This window comes from Clytia hemisphaerica, unplaced genomic scaffold (assembly GCF_902728285.1).
Source record: "Clytia hemisphaerica strain Z4C2 unplaced genomic scaffold, Clytia hemisphaerica genome assembly, whole genome shotgun sequence".
Classification (NCBI taxonomy): Eukaryota; Metazoa; Cnidaria; class Hydrozoa; order Leptothecata; family Clytiidae; genus Clytia; species Clytia hemisphaerica.
This window is the reverse complement of record NW_027103629.1, coordinates 168,522-188,123: the sequence shown is the minus strand read 5'-3', so window position 1 is coordinate 188,123 and position 19,602 is coordinate 168,522. Positions and strand designations below refer to the sequence as shown.

At 37.5% G+C, this 19,602-nt stretch overlaps 1 protein-coding gene across 1 annotated transcript; it reads right to left on the bottom strand.

The window, feature by feature from the left end:
* Nucleotides 1-10,041: 10,041 nt before the first annotated feature.
* Nucleotides 10,042-14,593, bottom strand: LOC136802561 (uncharacterized). Its single transcript, XM_067059299.1, has 2 exons — nucleotides 13,412-14,593; nucleotides 10,042-10,184 (listed from the first exon to the last, which is right to left on the bottom strand). The coding sequence occupies exons 1-2, from the start codon at nucleotides 14,550-14,552 to the stop codon at nucleotides 10,126-10,128; spliced, it is 1,200 nt and encodes a 399-aa protein (XP_066915400.1). The 5' UTR covers nucleotides 14,553-14,593; the 3' UTR covers nucleotides 10,042-10,125.
* Between the last annotated feature and the right edge of the window lie 5,009 nt (nucleotides 14,594-19,602).

Here is a 19,602-nt window from a genome sequence, read left to right as displayed (position 1 = left end):
AGTTGGGAATAATAGACGGTTGGAAATGCTAATGGAAAAAACATTTCTTTGCTTATCGAATCAGAGAGAGAAAATCTTTTGTCTATTAATGATTCAGACTTCTTCCTGTTATTCCCATCTCTACAGTAAAGAAAAGTGTCAAAATTAAAAGAGGGGTGTCTACATTAGACCAACTTAAAGTATCTAAAAAACAAACATTTGAATATATTGAACCATATTTTTAATCGAACTAATCAAACTCAGTGTAGGTGGAACTTCGATATTCCAGGATTATGATTTTACCAGCCTTTTAGCAATTTTTGCTGCGCTAACCAAAATCTTGCAACCTCTAAGCTTTATCTTAAGGAAGATCGATATTAGAGTTTTTCAGCGTTCCGAAAAAAATGCACTGCAGAAAGTTTTTTCATCTTCACAGGATCGATTCTCAACCACAAAATACATCTTTTGGTCAATAGGTTTTTAACTGACATTCTTCTTCAAAGTCAATCACTTTCGTTTTCCCCTTGAGAGCGCAAGAAATATATGATTAGCTCGTTTTCCTGCACTGGCAGATGAAAATAAGGCGGCAATCTTGTGCTGAGGGTGCTACTTAGTTTCCGCCTTATTTTGCGCCCACGATAGAATGATCCAAATACGGGGGTGTTACAAATGATAAATTATCTCATTTTGTAAGTGTTTATTTTCTTACAGATAAAAATATTATATTGAATATCATTAAAACTTATTCATTTAAGAGCCACATTCTCTAAGAACCAGGTGGTTTTGGACAATTTTGTTAGTATGAAATTTTGTTTGCCTTCATTTTTGGATATTTGGTAGACAATAGTGAAAAACTCAGAATCCCAAAATTTTGGGTCCCAAAAATCCATAATGGCGGCTTGAGGGCTAGTTAAAATTTTGGACTTTTTTTGCCAAGTGTAAAAGTTTGATTTTGAGAGGAAATATTTCAAGTTGCAACTAAGGTCACATGGGTTTCTTTTGATTTTCTGAAAGTACTCACAGTAAAGTGTCAAAAAGTCCAAAAAAACCCATGTGACCTTAATCGCATTTTTCATAATGGCGGCCTAGATATGGAAAAAAACTCACTTTTTAACAAATTAAGCCTCAATTATTCAGCCTTGGAGCAATTCTAGGAATTTTATTTTTGGCAAAAAGTGTTCACAACTAACAAAGATCAAATGTTGAAAATTTGAAGTATTTCACTCAACCTGGCTGGGCTCTACAGGCTCTACAAGAAGGTGCAAATCTCAAAAAGTGCTATATTTGCCTCGATTATTCAAGAGTTGCGACTAATGTTGGGAAAAACTGTTAATTGTTCCTGGTAGAGAAAGTTGCCTAGTTTCAGGAACAAAAATAATACCCATGTGATCTATAAGCAGATTTGAGAAAAATTAAGCCAAGAAATTTTTTAAGTGTGATTTTTCTAGGCTGGCGGAGACACAAAAATAAGGCCCTTGTTACACCAGGAAGAATTGTCAGTAGCCTCTGTAAATCCCTTGTAAAGTAACTGGATTTTCGGTCTGTTGTTGATATAGCAAATTTTCAGGGACTTTAATCAAATATTTGAACAAAAGGAATAGCTGGAAATGATTTTCTGAGGAACCTCACCAATATCTCTCAAGATTTCTCTTAAATGTAACAAGTCTTACAAACCAGTATCTGTTTCCTGGGTAACTGAAGGTTGTTTTAAACTTGAGATTTTGTAGATTTTTGGCTACATGAGGTTTTTCTTAGTATTTGTAGATGGCAAAATGGAAATTTTGGGGTTCAGTAATATCTGATTGTCATATATGTCAGTATACCATGGAAACTTTAGAAAAAAATGACAATGGGTCAGAATCACTCTAATCAGCTCACAGGGACTCATCCAAATTGAACTTAACTCTATGAAGAAAGAGCCCGATAAAGATAAGTCCTAGCATCTAAGCCAATATTCAGATCCTACTATGAGAATATTGTTCAGGTTTTAGGCTGGCTTGCTATTTCGTACTTTCAGGTTTGGGATCTGAGTTTTCACTTGTACCAAAATATCCAAAAATGAAGGCAACAAAATTTCTACTAACCCACCCACCTGGTTCTTTGGATGTGGCTTCTGTAGTTTTAGAGAAATTTTTTAAATACCTTATTACACGAATATTACTAGGCAAGTATTCAACAGCCTTGAAATTAACACCCAAAAAATTAACAAGAATTTTATTTGTTTTTTCAAGGACACCACAACTGGTTTTAACTAAAGGTGTTTTCAGCACAGGGGTTTTAATTAACACAAAATTTCTTAATTGGTGTTAATTACATGTCTACTTATTTCCGTGTAATAAGGTATATGGCTAAATAAAAAGCAAAATGTGTCATCACAAGCGATTTAAAGTACAAATGAGATGGAACGTTCTCAAGCGTTCTCGTACATTTGAAAACGTTCCATAGCGTTCCTGGAACATTCCATAGTGTTCCTGGAACATTCCAGAACGTTCTAGATCATTCCAGAACGTTCAGGAACGTTTCAAAACGTTCACGAATGTTCCAGAACACTTGAGAATGTTCAAGAACGCCATCCAGAACGCTTGCGAACGATCCTTCGCGTCCAAAAGTTAATATTAAGATTATTCAATTCATGATATGCACCATCGCACGGACCCAACATCTGATTGGTTAAAAGTGACGCATTGAATGATTTTACATCACTTACAACCAATCACCTGTTGGGTCCATGATGTAATGTCAGAAGACATTGCAATGGTGCATATCATGAATAAGAACGTTTGGGAATGATTTGGAACGAATAGGAACGTTTGTAAACTAGCAAATACCAGGGAGCGATCAGGAACGTTTCAGGAACGTTCAAGAACGTCCTCTAGCGTTCTAAGAACGTTCCTAAACGTTGAAGAACGTTCCATATCGTTCGTTTTACTAGAACGTTCCATTTTATTTGCATTTAAAGTTGCTTGTGATGACACAAATGATGGCAGTTCTGTTATTTTAAGTTTTTTGTCGACTTAGCTATTCTACAAATCTCGGAAAGGAACTCCAATAAGAATTCTGATACATAACCTGATTGGTTAACTTTGGAACCGCTTCAAGAAAGTCATGTTTCAACCAATCGTAGAGCAGTTTGTCAATCTCTACCTTATAAATGAATAATACAAAGAAGTGGTAAAGAATAATATATGATAGCCAGTGAGGCTTTATGTGAATTCTGTAAATGGTATTTGGATCAATTGATATTGATCATCGTTCATATTGATTCTTGTGTTGGTTCAAGTTGGATTGTGTTCATCAAGTCTTTTGTTGGTGAAGACTCATTATATTGGTTTATATTGCATCCGGTCAAGCAAGGATCAGCAATCACTAGGCTGGTAAATACTTATTTAACATTTGGTAGCAGAGGAAACAACGATCCACTATGGCAAACAAGAATTTGATGGCAAACAAGAAATTCTACAATCGTGAAAAAGATGAAGTCGATTAGCTTTCCACTCAGAAACTGTACGTGGAGCTACGGCCAGAAACGTCCCTTGCGAACTAAAAGTATCTTCAAGTTCTCGTTCATCACTCCTGGCTATATCTTAAAACATTTAAACAAATTAAAACGTAACAAAGCAACTGGTATGGATTCACTCCCGCCGAATATGTTAAAAGACTGCGCTGAGCAGATTGCTGATCCGATATCTCACATCATCAACCTATCGTTAATGACCAGCACAGTGCCCACCATTTGGAAAACTGCAAAAGTTAACCCAGTCTTCAAGTCCGGAAACGTAGATCTTGTCGAAAACTATAGACCTATTTCAATATTACCGATTTTGTCAAAACTGCTTGAAAGAACAGTACATGACCAGCTATATTCATTCTTGGAAGATAATAAACTTCTTTCAGACTGTCAGTTTGGCTTTCGAAAAAGACGATCCACCAAACTTGCTGCTACCCTCCTGTGTGATTCTGTGCGGAGAGGCTTTGAAGATGGACTTCTTGGATGTCTGTTTTTAGATCTTTCTAAAGCCTTTGATACAATGGGGCACAGTTTGATCATTGAAAAACTTTTATTACATGGTGTTTCTGGGCCAGAACTAGCCTGGATCACCGACTATCTATTTAATCGTACCCAATGTGTTGAAATCAACAGCATCTTTTCGGAAAAAGAGGCTATCACATCAGGAGTCCCACAGGGGTCAATTCTTGGGCCACTCCTCTTCATTGTCTTTTTTAACAACCTTTGTGATTCTATCCAACACTCTTCAATCATTCAATATGCCGATGACACTGTTATCTATTTTGGTGCCAAAACAACAAATGAAATCGAAACTGCCCTCAATAAAGATCAATCAACCATTGTCAAATATTGTGAGGAGAATGAACTTTTACTAAATTTTAAGAAAGGTAAAACTGAGGTAATGTTGCTGGGTACTGCTCAACGAATGGCAAGGTATGGAAAAACAGTTACGATAAAGTACAACAACACCATCGTTAACTCTGTGACCCAATATTGTTATCTTGGAAATGTCATTGATCACCACCTCAACCTTTCCACTAATTTTGACAAATCCTACAAAACTGCCTCAGGTCGATTACGTTTGTTATTTGGTGTTCGAAAATTTTTGACAGCCAGTGCTGCACAATCAATTTATGAACTGATGATTGTCCCACTGTTGACTTATAGTTGCTCGATCAAAACCACCTTCAACGAGGGGCAAAAATCAAAGCTTGCTTCTCTAGAACGTCGTGCAGCTAAGATCATTGGTATCCCTTCAGTTAAAAAGACTGAATCTTTGATGGAGAAAGAACTTTGCACAATGGTGAAAAATTGTGTAAAGAAAGTGTACCAACATGATATTTTTGATAATTATTTTAAAGTTATAAAACATGATCGTGGTACAAGGAACAATAACAAATTATTACAACTACCTAGTATCAAACTGCAAGCATCGAGGCCAAGTTTTTACTTTGGTGCTGCAAAAATTGTCAATAGTTTAGGTATATCAAACAGAGAATTTTTAGGTTCAGATTAACTATTTTACCCTGGCACTGTGTAGTCTGATCAAATTTTTTCTAACTCCATTACTATTTTTCCGTAGTCTTCAAAGTTAATTACTATTTGATTTACTTCTGGTCTATGCATTTAGCCCTACGTTTAATTTTCTCTTTCCTTTTTTCTCCAGTGCCTTTAGCCTTTTAGATTTTTTCAATATTTTAGCTCATTTATTAATTATATTTTTTGATTTTTAGGTTTTTATATTTTATCAGGACTGCAACGGAAAACAGTTTTATTGTATATATTTATGTAAATATTGTACATTTTTAGAACTGAAAAGTAATTATCCTGAATAAATATTCGTTAATAATAATAAAAATAATAATGATATCAAAGCCCCGTCGGCATTGAGGGAGGATGTTCCTTACGAAAACTGGAAGAAGGAAATAACCATTTGGAAGCTCTTCACTTCGTTGGAGAAGAAGAAGCAAGGCTTGGCAATTTTATTATCCTTTGAAGCCAAAGCAAGGGAAGCTGCGCTGGAGTTAGAGGTAGTAGTAGCAAAAGTAAGTAAAGATGATGGTGTGAGCAAGGTGCTTGCACAACTAGATAAACTGTATCTCAAAGATAAGCTGCAACTCTCGTTTCAAGCATATGACAGTTTTCGGAAGTTTAAACGACCCAATGATATGCCAATTGCAGATTTTGTTGTCGAGTTTGAACATCTGTACAACAAAGCCAAAGCTTACGAAATGATTCTCCCTGATGGTATCTTAGTGTACAAGTTCCTCAATAATGCAAACATCTCAGATTCACACGAAAAGTTAATTAGAGCAACAATGACTGAGCTATCTTACAATTCAATGAAAGACCAACTTTGCAAGGTTTTTGGAGATTTGAGCCTCTCGGTATCTTCAAACAAGAGCAAAGATGTAGGTGCTGTAAACAATCAGGTGAAGTTTGAGTCACGAAATGAGATGACATTTGAGACACCAAGCAGAGACGAGGAAGCAGAAGAAGTTTACTATGGAAATTACCGTGATAGATCAAATCGTGGTGGAAGATCTCGACCTAATCGTGGACGATTCAATTTTAGAGGTATAGGAGGTCGTGGATAGCATGGTGGTGCGGAAAGAAGACATCAAGATGGAAAACCAAGACAAAACCCAGCTGGACCAGACGGTGCCCCTTCAACTTGTATGGTTTGTGGATCAGTGTTTCATTGGGCCAGGGATTATCCTGATTCATATGACAATTTAATGAAGCACAAGAACAAGAGCAAAGAAGATGACGAGATAGCCTTATTTAGTGACACTTTAAAGCATTTTGTGGGAGAAACCCTTGGCACAGCAGTGTTGGACTCTGGATGTACAAAGAATGTATGTGGAAAAACATGGCTTGGATGCTATCTAGAGACACTGGACAAAAATCAACTATCAACAGTGAAGGAATTCAAAAGCAGCACAAGCTTCAAGTTTGGCAATGGAGATAGTGTGAAATCCTTGAAGAAAGTAAAGGTACCAGCATACATTGGAGGAAAGAATGTATTTATCGAAACTGATGTCATCGATGGAGACCTACCCTTACTTTTGAGTAAACCAAGCAAAGATGCCACGAAAAAGGCTGAAATGAATATTGATTTCATTCATGACAATTTCACAATTTTTGGACAAACTCAAAGCTTATGTTCACTTCCTCTGGTCACTATTGCATCCCACTTGGATATTGCACAAATGATCTCAACAGCAACAGAAAATCTGAATGCGATAGTTTGGCTCTATTTGGTTCTGCAAACTCAGTAGAAGAGAAGAAAGGAATGATGCAAAAACTACATAGACAGTTTAGTCATGCGCCCTAACACCGAATCAAAAGTCTTTTGAAAGATGCTGATCAAGAAAATATTGACATTCTGAAAAAGGTGTGCGAGTCTAAGTCCAGACGGTGTCAATCGAACGAATCGAACGCCGAATCAATCGCCGAATCAATCGAACGCAATTGAGCGCAATCGAATAATTGCAATTCGATTGTCGAACGCAATCAAATTGCAATTGAATATTACCCAGGATTTGCTGTTCGATTGCTTCGATTACGTTCAATTGCTTCGATAACGGCGAAGGCTTCTTTGTAAGAGCGAAAGACATGTACCTATTTTTCGGATCCGGCATGCGGGAATAGTGTCAGGACCTGCAGGTGACCTGGTAGGGTTGGGTATGGGTGTGGTTTGGGTGTGGTTACGTATCAGATTGGCTAGGAATTTGGTTATTATCAGTTAGGGTTAGGGTTGGAGCTCGAAAAAAGTGCCACTCTTTTGTGATTTTCTCTTAACCCTTTCCGGACGCACGGGCCACTGGGTGGCCCATGAATCGTGTTCCTATATGACGCACGGGCCACCGGGTGGCCCATAGTTTTGTAAAAGATTTTAACAGTTTTCGCGCCAAAATACAATAACATGGTTTTGAATAATGATTTTGAGATAAATTTCCCGTAACCTGCAAAAAACCGCTTTTCGATATCTTGTTTATATACAACAAGAATTATAAATTTTCAATGTTTGTTGCAAATTTACTCAGGCTAAATCTGTAAGGGAAAAATTGCTCAAAAATTTGGACAAAAAATCACTTTACTCAGATTCTTGGAAAGCTTATGACATGAAATTTTTTTTACCCGGTCAGTAATTCAATTCTCTAAATCATATTCAAAGTTCAAGGCGTAAAGCAAATGCCTTTTACTCTATTTCTTTATTCAAAGTCAAAAATTTTGTCTTTCCGAAAAAAAATCTGTCGATTTTTCGGTCACGTGACCAGGTGTCAGCCATATTTAAAAAATTTTTTTTGGTATTTCAAAACCCCTATTACATGTGAAAAAAATGAGGTATTACTTATCGTGATATCTTTTATCAATCACTTTCTATTGCAATTTTAGTGAAGCCAGTCAAAAATCGAATTTTTGTTTGCGTCATATAGCCGTGAAATCATGCGTCCGGAAAGGGTTAATACAGTCTGGTCTGTAGTTTGTACAATATAAACAGCCATCAGAAACTTTTTTTCGGCATGAATCCATGGCGCAGTGGATAAGGCATTGGGTTTCAAAACATCGGAACTTTGCATTTAGTGGGTTGAATCCCACCGGTGGCGATCTGTCGGTAAGTCATTCAGTAAGTTAGAAAACATAGTAAATAACTCACACAGAACCAGAAAGTCAGAAAAACTACGAACAAGAGACTGGAAAGTACGAAATAAGTCCAGATCTGTCTTTCGTCTTTACGAAGAAGCCACGACCTTCGATAACGTTCGATTGCATTCGATTACGTTCGATTGATTCAATGGTATTAGATTTTATTCGCTTTGGTATGGTAATTAAGTGCTCGGCCTCCCACGCTAAAAAGCTCTAACAGAGTGATCCAATTTAATCTAATCGCAATCAAACTCATCAAACATAATCCTAATCGAACGAAATCAAAGATTAATCCAATGTCAATTATCAATCAAACCAATCGAACCTTACTCGAACTCAATCGAACACAATCGGATATTACCCAGAAATCGGCCGTTCGATTGAGATTCGATTACGTTCGACAATCGAATCGCAATTATTCGATCGTGTTTGATTATACGTTCGATTGGTTCGATTGCGATTTTTGTTTGAAGTTGTTCGATTAACACCGTTGACACCGTCTGGCTAAGTGTATGAGGACCGTGCCGACGCACCGGACTTAACGAACACCGGACACGCGAAAATCCGGTGTAAAAGAGAATTTTTTTTACCACCGGACAATTTCTGCACCGGACTTAAGGAAGTCGGATGTCCGGTGTCGGAGAAGGATATTTTTTCCCACCGGACAATCAAAACACCGGACATGACAAGTCCGGTGCATCCGGTGTTTCTTAATTTTTTGTTTCATAAATGTCCGGCGTCCAAAATTCCCTGTATGCAACACCGGACTGGACATCGCCAGACGATCTCAATCGAACGGAATCGACGATCGAACCAGTCGAACCAAATCGAACGCAATCGACCGATTTAAATTCGATTGTCGAACGCAATCGAATCTCAATCGAATATTACCGCAATTTTCAGATTCGATTTATATTCGATTGCGTTCGATTGATGTTCGATTACGTTCGATTGCGTTCGATCGTCGATTCATTGACCCCCAGATTGTTCATCGTATAATTTCTACGGGAAATCGAAAGTAATTTCATTCGGCTTGTGATGTTTGAGAGCTTGGATATTGGGAAGCTGCAAGAATAAAGCCAGACGATCTCAATCGAACAGAATCGACGATCGAACCAGTCGAACAACAATCGAACCAATCGAATATTACCCAGGATTTTGACGTTCGATTGAGATTCGATTGCGTTCGACAATCGAATTTCAATCGGTCGATTGCGTTCGATTTGGTTCGACTGGTTCAATTGTCGATTCTGTTCGATTGAGATCGTCTGGACATCGGATTTATTGCGTCCGATGTAGCAAAAGGATACTTTTTGCCACCGGACAAATACACTGGACAGTCCGGTGCGTCGGCAGGGTCCTAGTGTATGTATATACAGTGTTTTTGAATAGCTATACCCACAAAATCCCACACTAAAAGAGATAAAGCTTCTAAAGTCAATTCCAATATGTTCTGATAATACAAGAAAAACTTTACCTTATATAAGCTAAACACAAGATTATTTCCTTCTTTGTTTTGTAAAGTATTACCAGTATTACCTACATTGAAAAACTTTGTCCCCTTGTCAGTCACAGTTGAGTCGTTTCGCATGGATGGAGAACGGTTTTTTGATCAAGAGATTCCCGAAAAATTGTGAGTCGATCCAGTAACACCCTCTCCAACGGCCCTCGACTTAATGGCGTGCCTGACTGTAAAACTGTGCCTCGCTCGAATTACGGAAAATTTTAAAATTTTCTAAGGCCGAAGGCCGAAAAGGAAATTTGAATTTTATGAGCTTAAAATCAGACGAATTCATTATGCCGAGCGGACGCAGTCTAGAGTGAGTGGAACGAAGGCTAAGAAAAGCATCGTAGATGCGTCCTATATGATGTGACAAATAGAAATGTGTAGACGTCGCATGTGACGTATATATTAATATATCTTTCCTTGAATGAAATGCTAATATTAATAACTAAATAAAATATAAACTATATAGATATAAAGTTTAAGATCTCCTTCCTCGTCTGCCGCCACGACCACGTCTTTTCCCTCGATTGTGGTTCTCTGCATAAAAGATAGAATACAGTGTAAGCAGTTTAAAAGAAAAGTAGGGAGGAGGGATGGGAATGAATTCGTCTGATTTTAAGCTCATAAAATTCAAATTTCCTTTTCGGCCTTCGGCCTTAGAAAATTTTAAAATTTTATATCGCTTAAAATCAGACGAATTCATTATGCCGAGCGGACGCAGTCTAGAGTGAGTCTTCACAAAAGGCTGCGGAACGCCGGCTAAGTCCTCGTTTAAAGCAACTTCAGTCCTGTAGGAGTATATTTTGGTACTTTTCTGCCGAACTGAATTCTTTGTTGTAAATTTTTGCCATACTGATGCATTAGACCAGTTCCCCATTTTTAAAATGTCTTTAAGATTTGCCCCTTTTTTGTATGCCTTTGAAGAAGAGGCTGACCTCTTGGAGTGAGCCTGAAAAATGTTGATGTCAATGCCCGCCATTTTTAACATCTCTTTTACCCATCTAGCTGTTGTATCCTTTCCTACGGGCTTGTGTGGTTCGACATAGCTCAAAAATAATTTAGAGGTTTGCTGTTTTTTCCTAAACACCTTTGTAACTTTGATGTATTCGGTAAGGGCTTGATATGGACAAAGCTTCCTATTTCCCTCAAATTTCCTAAATTCTATTGGTTCATTTTTCTTTCCTTGTTTGAAATGCTTGGGTGGTGTACTTAAATGAAAAATGAAAGTCGTTTCTGATTTCCCCATGAGATCAATATCCAGGTCCGTAAGTTCCGAGCCTCTATTTGGCGCCAGGATTCCCAAAAGTGTTACAGTTTTAAAAGTAAGTTCCTTTAGTTGTAAATGTTCGTTTTCTGGTAATTCCCTCATACAATTCAACACTGTGTCGATGTCCCATATTTCCGTATATTTAGGCATCGGGGGTCTCTGTCTTGAAACTCCTTTTAGTAAGGAAGTGACCAGTGGATGTTGCCCCACTGGTAGCCCTTCAACAATTCTATGGTAAAAGGATATGGCTGATCTATGCCCATTTATGGTGTTATATTCTTTACCCTCTTCGAATAAGGTTGTCAAGTAGTTGACTACGGTCTCTATAGTACTTGAAATGGGATCAATTTCCCTTTTACGACACCAGCTACTGAAGTTTTTCCAGGCTGACATGTAATGTCTCCTAGTTCCCTTTGCTTTGGATTGTTGGATAAGGGTAGCAGCAGTTTGTGATATGCCCTCTGAAGACTCATGTTCCCTGATATCTCCCACACTGCCAAGTGCAGTGTTTTGTTTCGAATGAGAGGGTGCGTTTCCTCCAATGGGTGGGTTAGAGTGTCCCTTTCCATTTCTATCTTCCTTGGGTTTGAGATTAACATCCCCAGTAAAACTGGATACCAGGGTTGGGTTGTCCAGATTGGGGCTATCAAAATTACTGTAGCTCGAGACCTTTGCGCTTTCTCCAGGCACCTCCCTATCAGAGAAAATGGGGGAAATGCATATGCTAGAGTTTGGTCCCAGGTCTGAGTTAATGCATCTATTGCTTGACAATCCGGGTCTGGTCTCCAACTGAAATAGGTTTCCAGTTGGTGGGCTGTTCTGGAAGCAAATAGGTCGATTTCTGGAGTTCCCAAAGTTTTCACTATCTGTATGAAAACCCTCCTTTTTAGCTTCCAATCGCTCCAGTCTGTCGAGTTCCTGGACTCGAAGTCGGCTTCCTTGTTCAAGCTCGATGGGATGTATTCTGCAGTAAGAGTGATCCCTTTCTGGGTCAAGAAAGACCATATTTCCTTGGCTATGTTTACTAGAGTCAAATTTGTTGGTCGACCCATTTTCACAATGTGAGCTAGAGCTACCTGATTGTCTATCAATAGATGTATTGACTTCAGATGATTTCCCTTCACAAAGGTTTTCAGAGCTATGAGAGCTGCTTTCATCTCTAGGACATTTATATGTTCCTCTTTTTCCCAACTTTGCCATAGTCCTCCTGACGAGATCTGACCACAGTGGGCACCCCATCCTCCTTCTCTTCCCTTTGCCGCGTCTGAGCTTATAATTAAATCTGGGGGTAAGATGTTTATGTTTTTCCCATTTCCTGTCGAAAGGTTTTCTACCCACCACTTTAGCTCCTCCGTTGCTTTGTTGTTCAAGCTCATTGCAGACTCGTATCTCTGTTCGCATCTCGCTAATTGCGTGTTCATGCATTTTTGAAGGAACCTTATTTGGAGTGGTGCTAGGGTGAAGGCTGGGGCGATTGCCATAAGATTCCCTATTAGGCTCGCTAGTTTCCTTATGGGAAAAGTTTTCAGACTCAACATTTGAATGCATAATTTCCTCAGTTTTCGCACTTTCTCTAGTGGGACTTTGAAGGTCATATCGCAACTGTTTATTAAGACTCCCAGATACTCCATCTGTTGGTTTGGTACCAGTACAGACTTCTGTAGATTTATTGTAAACCCTAGATTCTCCAGAAGAAAGATTGTTGTGTCCCTTGAGAAGATTGCTTCTCCTTTCGACCCTGCTACTATCAATAGGTCGTCTATGTATATGAGGACTCTTATTTGTAACCTTCTCAACAGTGAAATGGGTACTTTGAGTAGTTTTGTGAAGAACCTGGGAGCTGGTCCCAATCCGAACATCAGGCATTGGAATTCGTATAGGCTTCCTTCCCAGCTGAATCTCACATACTTCTTTGATTGGGGATGCAACGGTATTGCAAAATAAGCGTCCTTCAGGTCGATTTTGACCATGAAGTCCCCCTTCTGGAGGATGTTTTTCACATCCTTTAAAGTTTCCATTTTGAATTTTTGATATGGAATGTATGAGTTCAGTTCCTTTAGATTTATAACTGGCCTGTATTTTCCTGGTTCCTTTTTCTCTTTTAAAAATAGAGTGGACAAAAATTGACCTTCTGTGTTTAGAACTCTCTTCACAGCCCCTTTCTCCAGTAAGGTTCTTATCTCTGCTCTTATCAAGGCTTTCATTTTGGAATTTGAATTTATTTGTTGTGGTCTTGTTTTTTGAATCGGCTTCCCTATTATTGGGATCACTAAGCCTGAAACTGTTTCCAAGATGAATTTGTCCTGAGTCAGTTTTGACCAATTGTTTTGAAAAAATCCTGTCCTTCCAGTCTGTGTCAACTGGGGATTTGATAAATCCTCTATGAGGTTTTTATACTTGGGTGTATTTTCCCAAATTTTTGTGACTCCTCGTTTGTCAGCAGAGGTTTTGCTTGACTGGAGAGAGGTTCTGTGAAGTTTGACAGAATTTTTCTTACCTTTGCCTCTTCGGTTTTGAATTCTGTGGTGCAAGCCAGCCTGTTGTTCATCGGTGTATTGTTCGTGCCCCTCTCCGTGGCTTGTTGATTGGGAGGAGCTCCATGAAAAGGGAGTGCGATTAGCTGTTTGAACTCTTCTTGAAAAGAGGAATTGTTTGAGTGACTGGTTGTTCACTTTTGCCTGTTTTGTGAGGGATTTTATTGTCTCCTCTCCAAAAAGTTTTCCATCACTTTCTTGTAACTCCTCTAATAGGGTCTCTCTGAGCCACACACTGATATGGCTTTCACGAATGCCAAGTCCCATCAAAGCATTTTTCCTTCGGAAGAAATTGCTGGCATTGAGGGCCTGTCCTAACAGCAGTATCGACTGTTGGAAATGAGTGGCCACCTCTTCGAGATCGAGTTTTTCATTCTCGTCTCCTGATCTTGCTCTCTCAACGCTCTGCCAGATTTTGGCAAGCGGAGCCAAGATATCTCTGACTTTATTCGATATCCGGGATATCGATTTGTCCACGGCCAGGGTTTTAGTTCCCATTGACCCTTTTTCTCTGAGTAAGCAATCGAATAATGAATCCATTTTTAACTCAGGTGAGACGTTGCTTGGGACTGGTGTTTCTTCCAGTATGTCCTTTTCAAGCTCTTTATCAGGTATGTAATTCCTGATGTGCTTCTCCAGATACTTCACAAGTCTGGGATCAAGTTTCCAGTCATGTTCATTGACGTCCATCTGGAATAATTCTGGTTTGTCGTCACTCGAATTAGATGATGAGGTAGAGGAACTTCTGCTTCTTTTTCTGGATTTTCGTTTCTTTTTGACTTGCTTTTTCTTCTTTTGCTTCTTCTTCTTTTTCTCCTTTTTCCGTCTCTCCTCAGAGGAATCGGAGCTACTTGAGCTGCTTGATGATGAACTGGAACTTCTGCTGGAGGAGGATGAGGGAGAGGGTGTTCTTTTCCTCTTTTTCTTCTTGTCTCTTCCTCTTTCCTTTAAACTACCGTTCCTATCAGTTCCTTCAACGTTTGTTTTTGTTAAATCTGCATCATTTAATTGATTTTCCTCACTGATTGTGTTGTTCTCATTAGATTTATTAGATTTAGTCACATCATATCTCACTTTAGTTTTTTCGGTCGTTGGCGACGCCATCTTGATCCGAAAACGAAAGTGAGAAGAGGACTTAGCCGGCGTTCCGCAGCCTTTTGTGAAGACTCACTCTAGACTGCGTCCGCTCGGCATAATGAATTCGTCTGATTTTAAGCGATATAAAATCACATATCATCTTTCCCTCGACCTCGACCCTGACCCTGGAAAAAGGCCGACCCTCGACCCTTGGAAAAAAGCCGACCCGCCTCGCTCGCGACCCAAGCAAATGCAATAAAAAGCCGACCCTGCGTTAAAAAAACAGGTTTTTGACAGTGTTTTATTAAAGTGAGATTTGCCAAAAGTTGAAAATATTTTGTCGTGTCAAGCAGTTTTATAATTAATTCTTTGTTCATCAGATTTGATTTTAGTGTCTTTTATGGAAGAACTCCAAAGTAAAAGTTAATCTGGACATATTTTTGTTGCGTTTTTCCCTTTGATTCCCAGCCAAGTCCTGTTTTGTTTTGATTTTTCTCCCGCCGCTTACCCAGTCTCCCAAAGTCAACGCGGTCATATTTCCAGACTAAAGAAATATCAATCGTAAAAGGGGTTACGCACGGAGAACGAGTCTCGTGTTCGCAAAGCGAAAGGATTCTATAGACACCTCAAGCCCACACTAGTTATGTATTAAGAGGTGAAGGCTATCAATCCGCTGCTCAAAAGTATATCGTACTCTGTTTCCGAAAATCCAAAACCCCAAAGAAATTCCGAAAATCCAAAATTCCATAAATCTAAAAATTACAACTTAAAACGGATCAAAACTCAAAATACTGTGAATCTTGTGACATGAGGACGTCATTTTGGCCCTAAATGTCGTCACCGAAAGGGTGATAAATTTTTAACTTTACTGAAATGAAATCGATTTCTAATTGATCCGATAAATTCTATCGATGATTACCAATCCAATGAAGACTCAATAAGTAATACAATCATGGTCGAAATAGAATGAGAATTCCGGTTATTTTAACGTTTTTCAAGATTTAAAGTTCTGGCGAGAAAGTCGATTTTGGGCTATTTCTTTAATTTGATCGAATATTTCAATTTGGGAGGGGTTGGCAGACTTTCAGGCTATATTCCCTAAGCATCTTTCAGCCTTATTAAGCTTTCGACCTAAGCATCTCTGAGCCTGTTTTCGGATTTTTGTATGCTTATAAAAAAAACATGTATATGTGTTCTTTTTCATGATTGCTCCTGGATTTTGCTAACGCAACAGAGTTCTGCTGGAAAAATTGATGTGTTCTTTTTTTCAAACGCTCCTGGATTTTCCGAACAGATATTTTAATGAGATTGGTGTGCCTGTCCAGCCTGTCCTTTTGATAAAATTCACATCCTCCTAGATTTTCATGTCTGTTCGCTAAGAAAAATGTTCCTGGGATTTCTCCCTAAAGTTTTCTCTCCTGGAAAAATAGTACCTTTGAGAAATAGTAAATTTGAGAAATATCCGTGGTTGGCTGCTCTTGTGAGATTAACATACCCTAATTGAAGAGACAAGCAGAAGTGGGGATAATGCTTTTTTTATAAGAATATGTCAACCTCGTCGTCCCCCAGGTCGTATTTATTATCTGCTTTCTTTTTGATGTTACTGTGATATAATCGATATAATCTCTCGTGCATCTATCTCTCGTACGTAAAACGTAAGTTAAGCCTGGGATATACGGATACGAGGCTGGTTCTTCATGTTGCTTACATATTGGTCAGAATGATCACCGAATGATCTCATCCTCCTCGTCATCCTCCTCTTCCCCCCAAGCCCCCACCTCGAACCGAATCATGTTTTGATTGTTTTTGGCTTTGATCAACCAGGTCAGATCATTATCCCCCCCACCGATGACTATTCTTAAAGTATTCTTCAAGTGTTCTCTAATTGGCTTGCTGGATTGGCGGCCGCCAAAAGATGCCAGATAAGTGTGGGGGTGGCAGTGGGCGTTAGCATAATAACGTATTTCTGTAACTGTAGAACTGTGTACAACCTCGTTCCGTGTCGTATTATTAGCTTATTCATTAATGCTTACTGTTGATAGCGCCTAGATAATACCCTGGCATTTGTCTGCTTTTCGAACACTCGGGAATTTACTTTGAATAACCGGAAGTTCCAAAAACTGAAAAATACGTTTTCCCACCAGATTACAAAGTTTTTTCATGGGATAGTGGGATGGACTTTTTTGAAGTAATTGAAAGTTTGTGGTTAAGGACTCTGACCATAGTCAAAAGATTATTTATGAGACTTGAAGATAAAACTTGTGTTTTGAGTTTCTTTCCACTTCTAACAAAAGACTGTCTTTATTTTATAAGTTGTTGAGAATTTATTTTATCAAGAGTGATTAGCAAATTACAAAAATGATCATAGCATCATTTTCTATTGGCTTTGTATCCCCTTTGTATGAACATGAAAAAGACGTAATTGAAATGTTATTTTACCCTCTCTTATAAAAAGTGCTTAGTTTTAAATTGGTAATTAACCTTTTTGTTTCAAATCTTTTTAGAATTATCATAACTGCAAAGGCTGCAAAAGATTGAACTATCTTAAAAATTTTGGAAAAATTTTCTAAATTAGTGTATCAAGAGTTATGACTCTTTTTTTTACTCTTTTTTAAAAATTGGGATGAAAAACTGATCAAAAGCCACTATTTTCAAGAGAGAAAAAAGGTTTTACAAAAATTTTCCGAAAATCTGTTTTAATTTGGTTGAAGATACACCATCTAAAGTCTGTTCACGATAAGTGTGCACTTTTTTTTCTTTTGCCTATAACTTTTGAAGGAAATCTTCAATTTTTTTAAATTTGGTATCGTTGGAGAGATATTTGTGAGTGGAACAATTTGAAATAAAAAAGTCTTTAAAAAAATTCTAAAAACGAAGATGAAATTAAAGAAGAAAAAAATGAATATCTTGCAGAAAAGTGCTATAATTTTCATTTTCACTGGAGAGATTCTTTGTTTGATCTTAGGAAGTCATCACTGTGAAAAAATTTCACTAAAATATTTATTCAATATATTTATTCAATTATATATAATATAAAGTTATGATACAAAGTTGATAAGTGATTGACCCCAAAAAACAGCAGAAAACAGTGTTTTTAGACGCCAATCAGCTTATAACTTTGTTTGATATCTTTTGACTGAATGATTATTTTTGAGAAATTTTTTCACAGTGATGACGTTCGATGATTAGGGATTTACCTCAAGATTTTCATTTTTTTCTTCTTCATTTTCATCTTCATTTTTAGAACTTTTCTAAAGATTTTTTATTTCAAATTGTTCCACTCACTAATATCTTCCCAATGATACTAAATTTATGAAGATTAAAGAACTCCTTCAAAAGTTATAGGTAAAAGAAAAAAGAGTGCACACTTATCGTGAATAGACTTTAGTGCAAAAGATTTTTCAAAATATTTTTTTTCGCCGAAAATAAGGTCATCAAAGTTAAATAACCGAAAGCGTTTTTGGCTGAATTAGGTAAGCAGATCCAAGGGGAACACCAACTCACTGTGAATAAGCGAAATATTCGACTAAGTGCAGGTTCAAACAGCCAGAATCTATTGTACATATATACGGTATTCCGGAGAGAAGGCAGTTCATATTCCTAAACTAAAAAATCTAAAAATGGTTTTGGGCATAAATTTGTTTGATAAAACTTTTACAGTATACCCCTACCCTGAGTATCAGAGGTTGAGAATATTTCAACCTCTGAAGACCAACAATAGAAATTTTATCGCGCATGTGTCAATATAATCACTGTAGAAAAAATCAAAGATGAAGAGCAAATATTACCTTATTTGTCTTATTAATGTCTAGCAAACTGTATCAATATGCAGTTTACTATTTACGAATTCCCCAGAAACCTCCAAGTGTAATTGAAATGAGTTTCTTTCAAAAGAAATCTTTTGCATGATCCCCAAATGTATAACAGTAATTACTAAACTTTTAATTATGGAAATGTCACTTTGATTGAATCGAAATAATAGACAAACTTTATGTTATGATTCTCTATCACTATACTCTTTTTAAAAAGCATTGATGATATTTTTGAGTTGTGTTTTCAACGACGGGAATAAAAATATCAACTTTGAACTTCATCCAAGATCTTGTTTGGTCGTCATGGTTACTTTTCTCTGCGTTGATTGCGCGCTGAATAGAATCTGGATTGGTCGACACAGCGTCGATATATGATTTTGACCTGTGTTTTTCACGGTAGTTAGTATACCCTTGGTTGTTAAAACGCCGCAGGTTTGGGGCCCCTAAAACGTAGATGTACGTGTAGTTAAAATCAAATTATTTATCAAGCCCGGTGGTAATAGGGAAACTATGAACACATTTTTGTTTTCCCTTAAATTTACAACTTTAAATTTATGGAAGTAAAATTTATGATTTTTATAATATATCTCAAGATTAAGCTCCAACATGTCTAATTTCTTTCCCAAAAGATAATTTTCTTAGAATAAAGGTTTTTGTATGATTGTTTTTGACTTCAATCTTGCTTCGCATCCATGTCAATCCAATGTAAGAAAGCTTGTGAATTAAAATTGATAAGTAAGCAAACGATATGACTCTTACTTAAAAACAAAATCTTTAAACATGTCTTGAATTAATTAATTTTGCAAAAAAATTCATACCAAAACAATAAGTGTTTCAGGCCTGGCTGAGTGCAAAATCCCGTGCAAAATACTATAGCAGTCTTTAATGTTAATTTTATCGTGAAATATTTCGAATTTTCTGAAAAACTTTGAATTACTGAGTTGGTATGATTATACTTTCCAGAGTTACCCAGTTTTTAGGTTTTTAGGGGTAATTTCCAATTTTAGTTTGCCTTTTGACGGTTTCAGTCCAAAACAAGGGATTTTCGAAACTAATGTTTGAAAAAAGTTTGAAAAAACAAGGAAGAAGAAAATTAGCAATGTTCTCAAAAAAAATGTGTTAGGATTGAATGTGAAGCTTTCCCAAGTTTTAAAGTACAAATATCGAAAGCAGCCGGCGAGGCGACCTTTTTTCCGATGTGTTCTGAGAGGATATTTCAGCTAGAAATTTTGATTTGTTTTGATCAAATCTTCGAAAATTAATCA

Coding starts and splice junctions, on each gene's coding strand:
- LOC136802561 (XM_067059299.1), bottom strand. CDS start 14,552: ATGGCGTCGCCAACGACCGAAAAAACTAAAGTGAGATATGATGTGACT. Junction 10,185..13,411: donor TCAAAACCGAAGAGGCAAAG/GTAAGAAAAATT, acceptor TCTTTTATGCAG/AGAACCACAATCGAGGGAAA.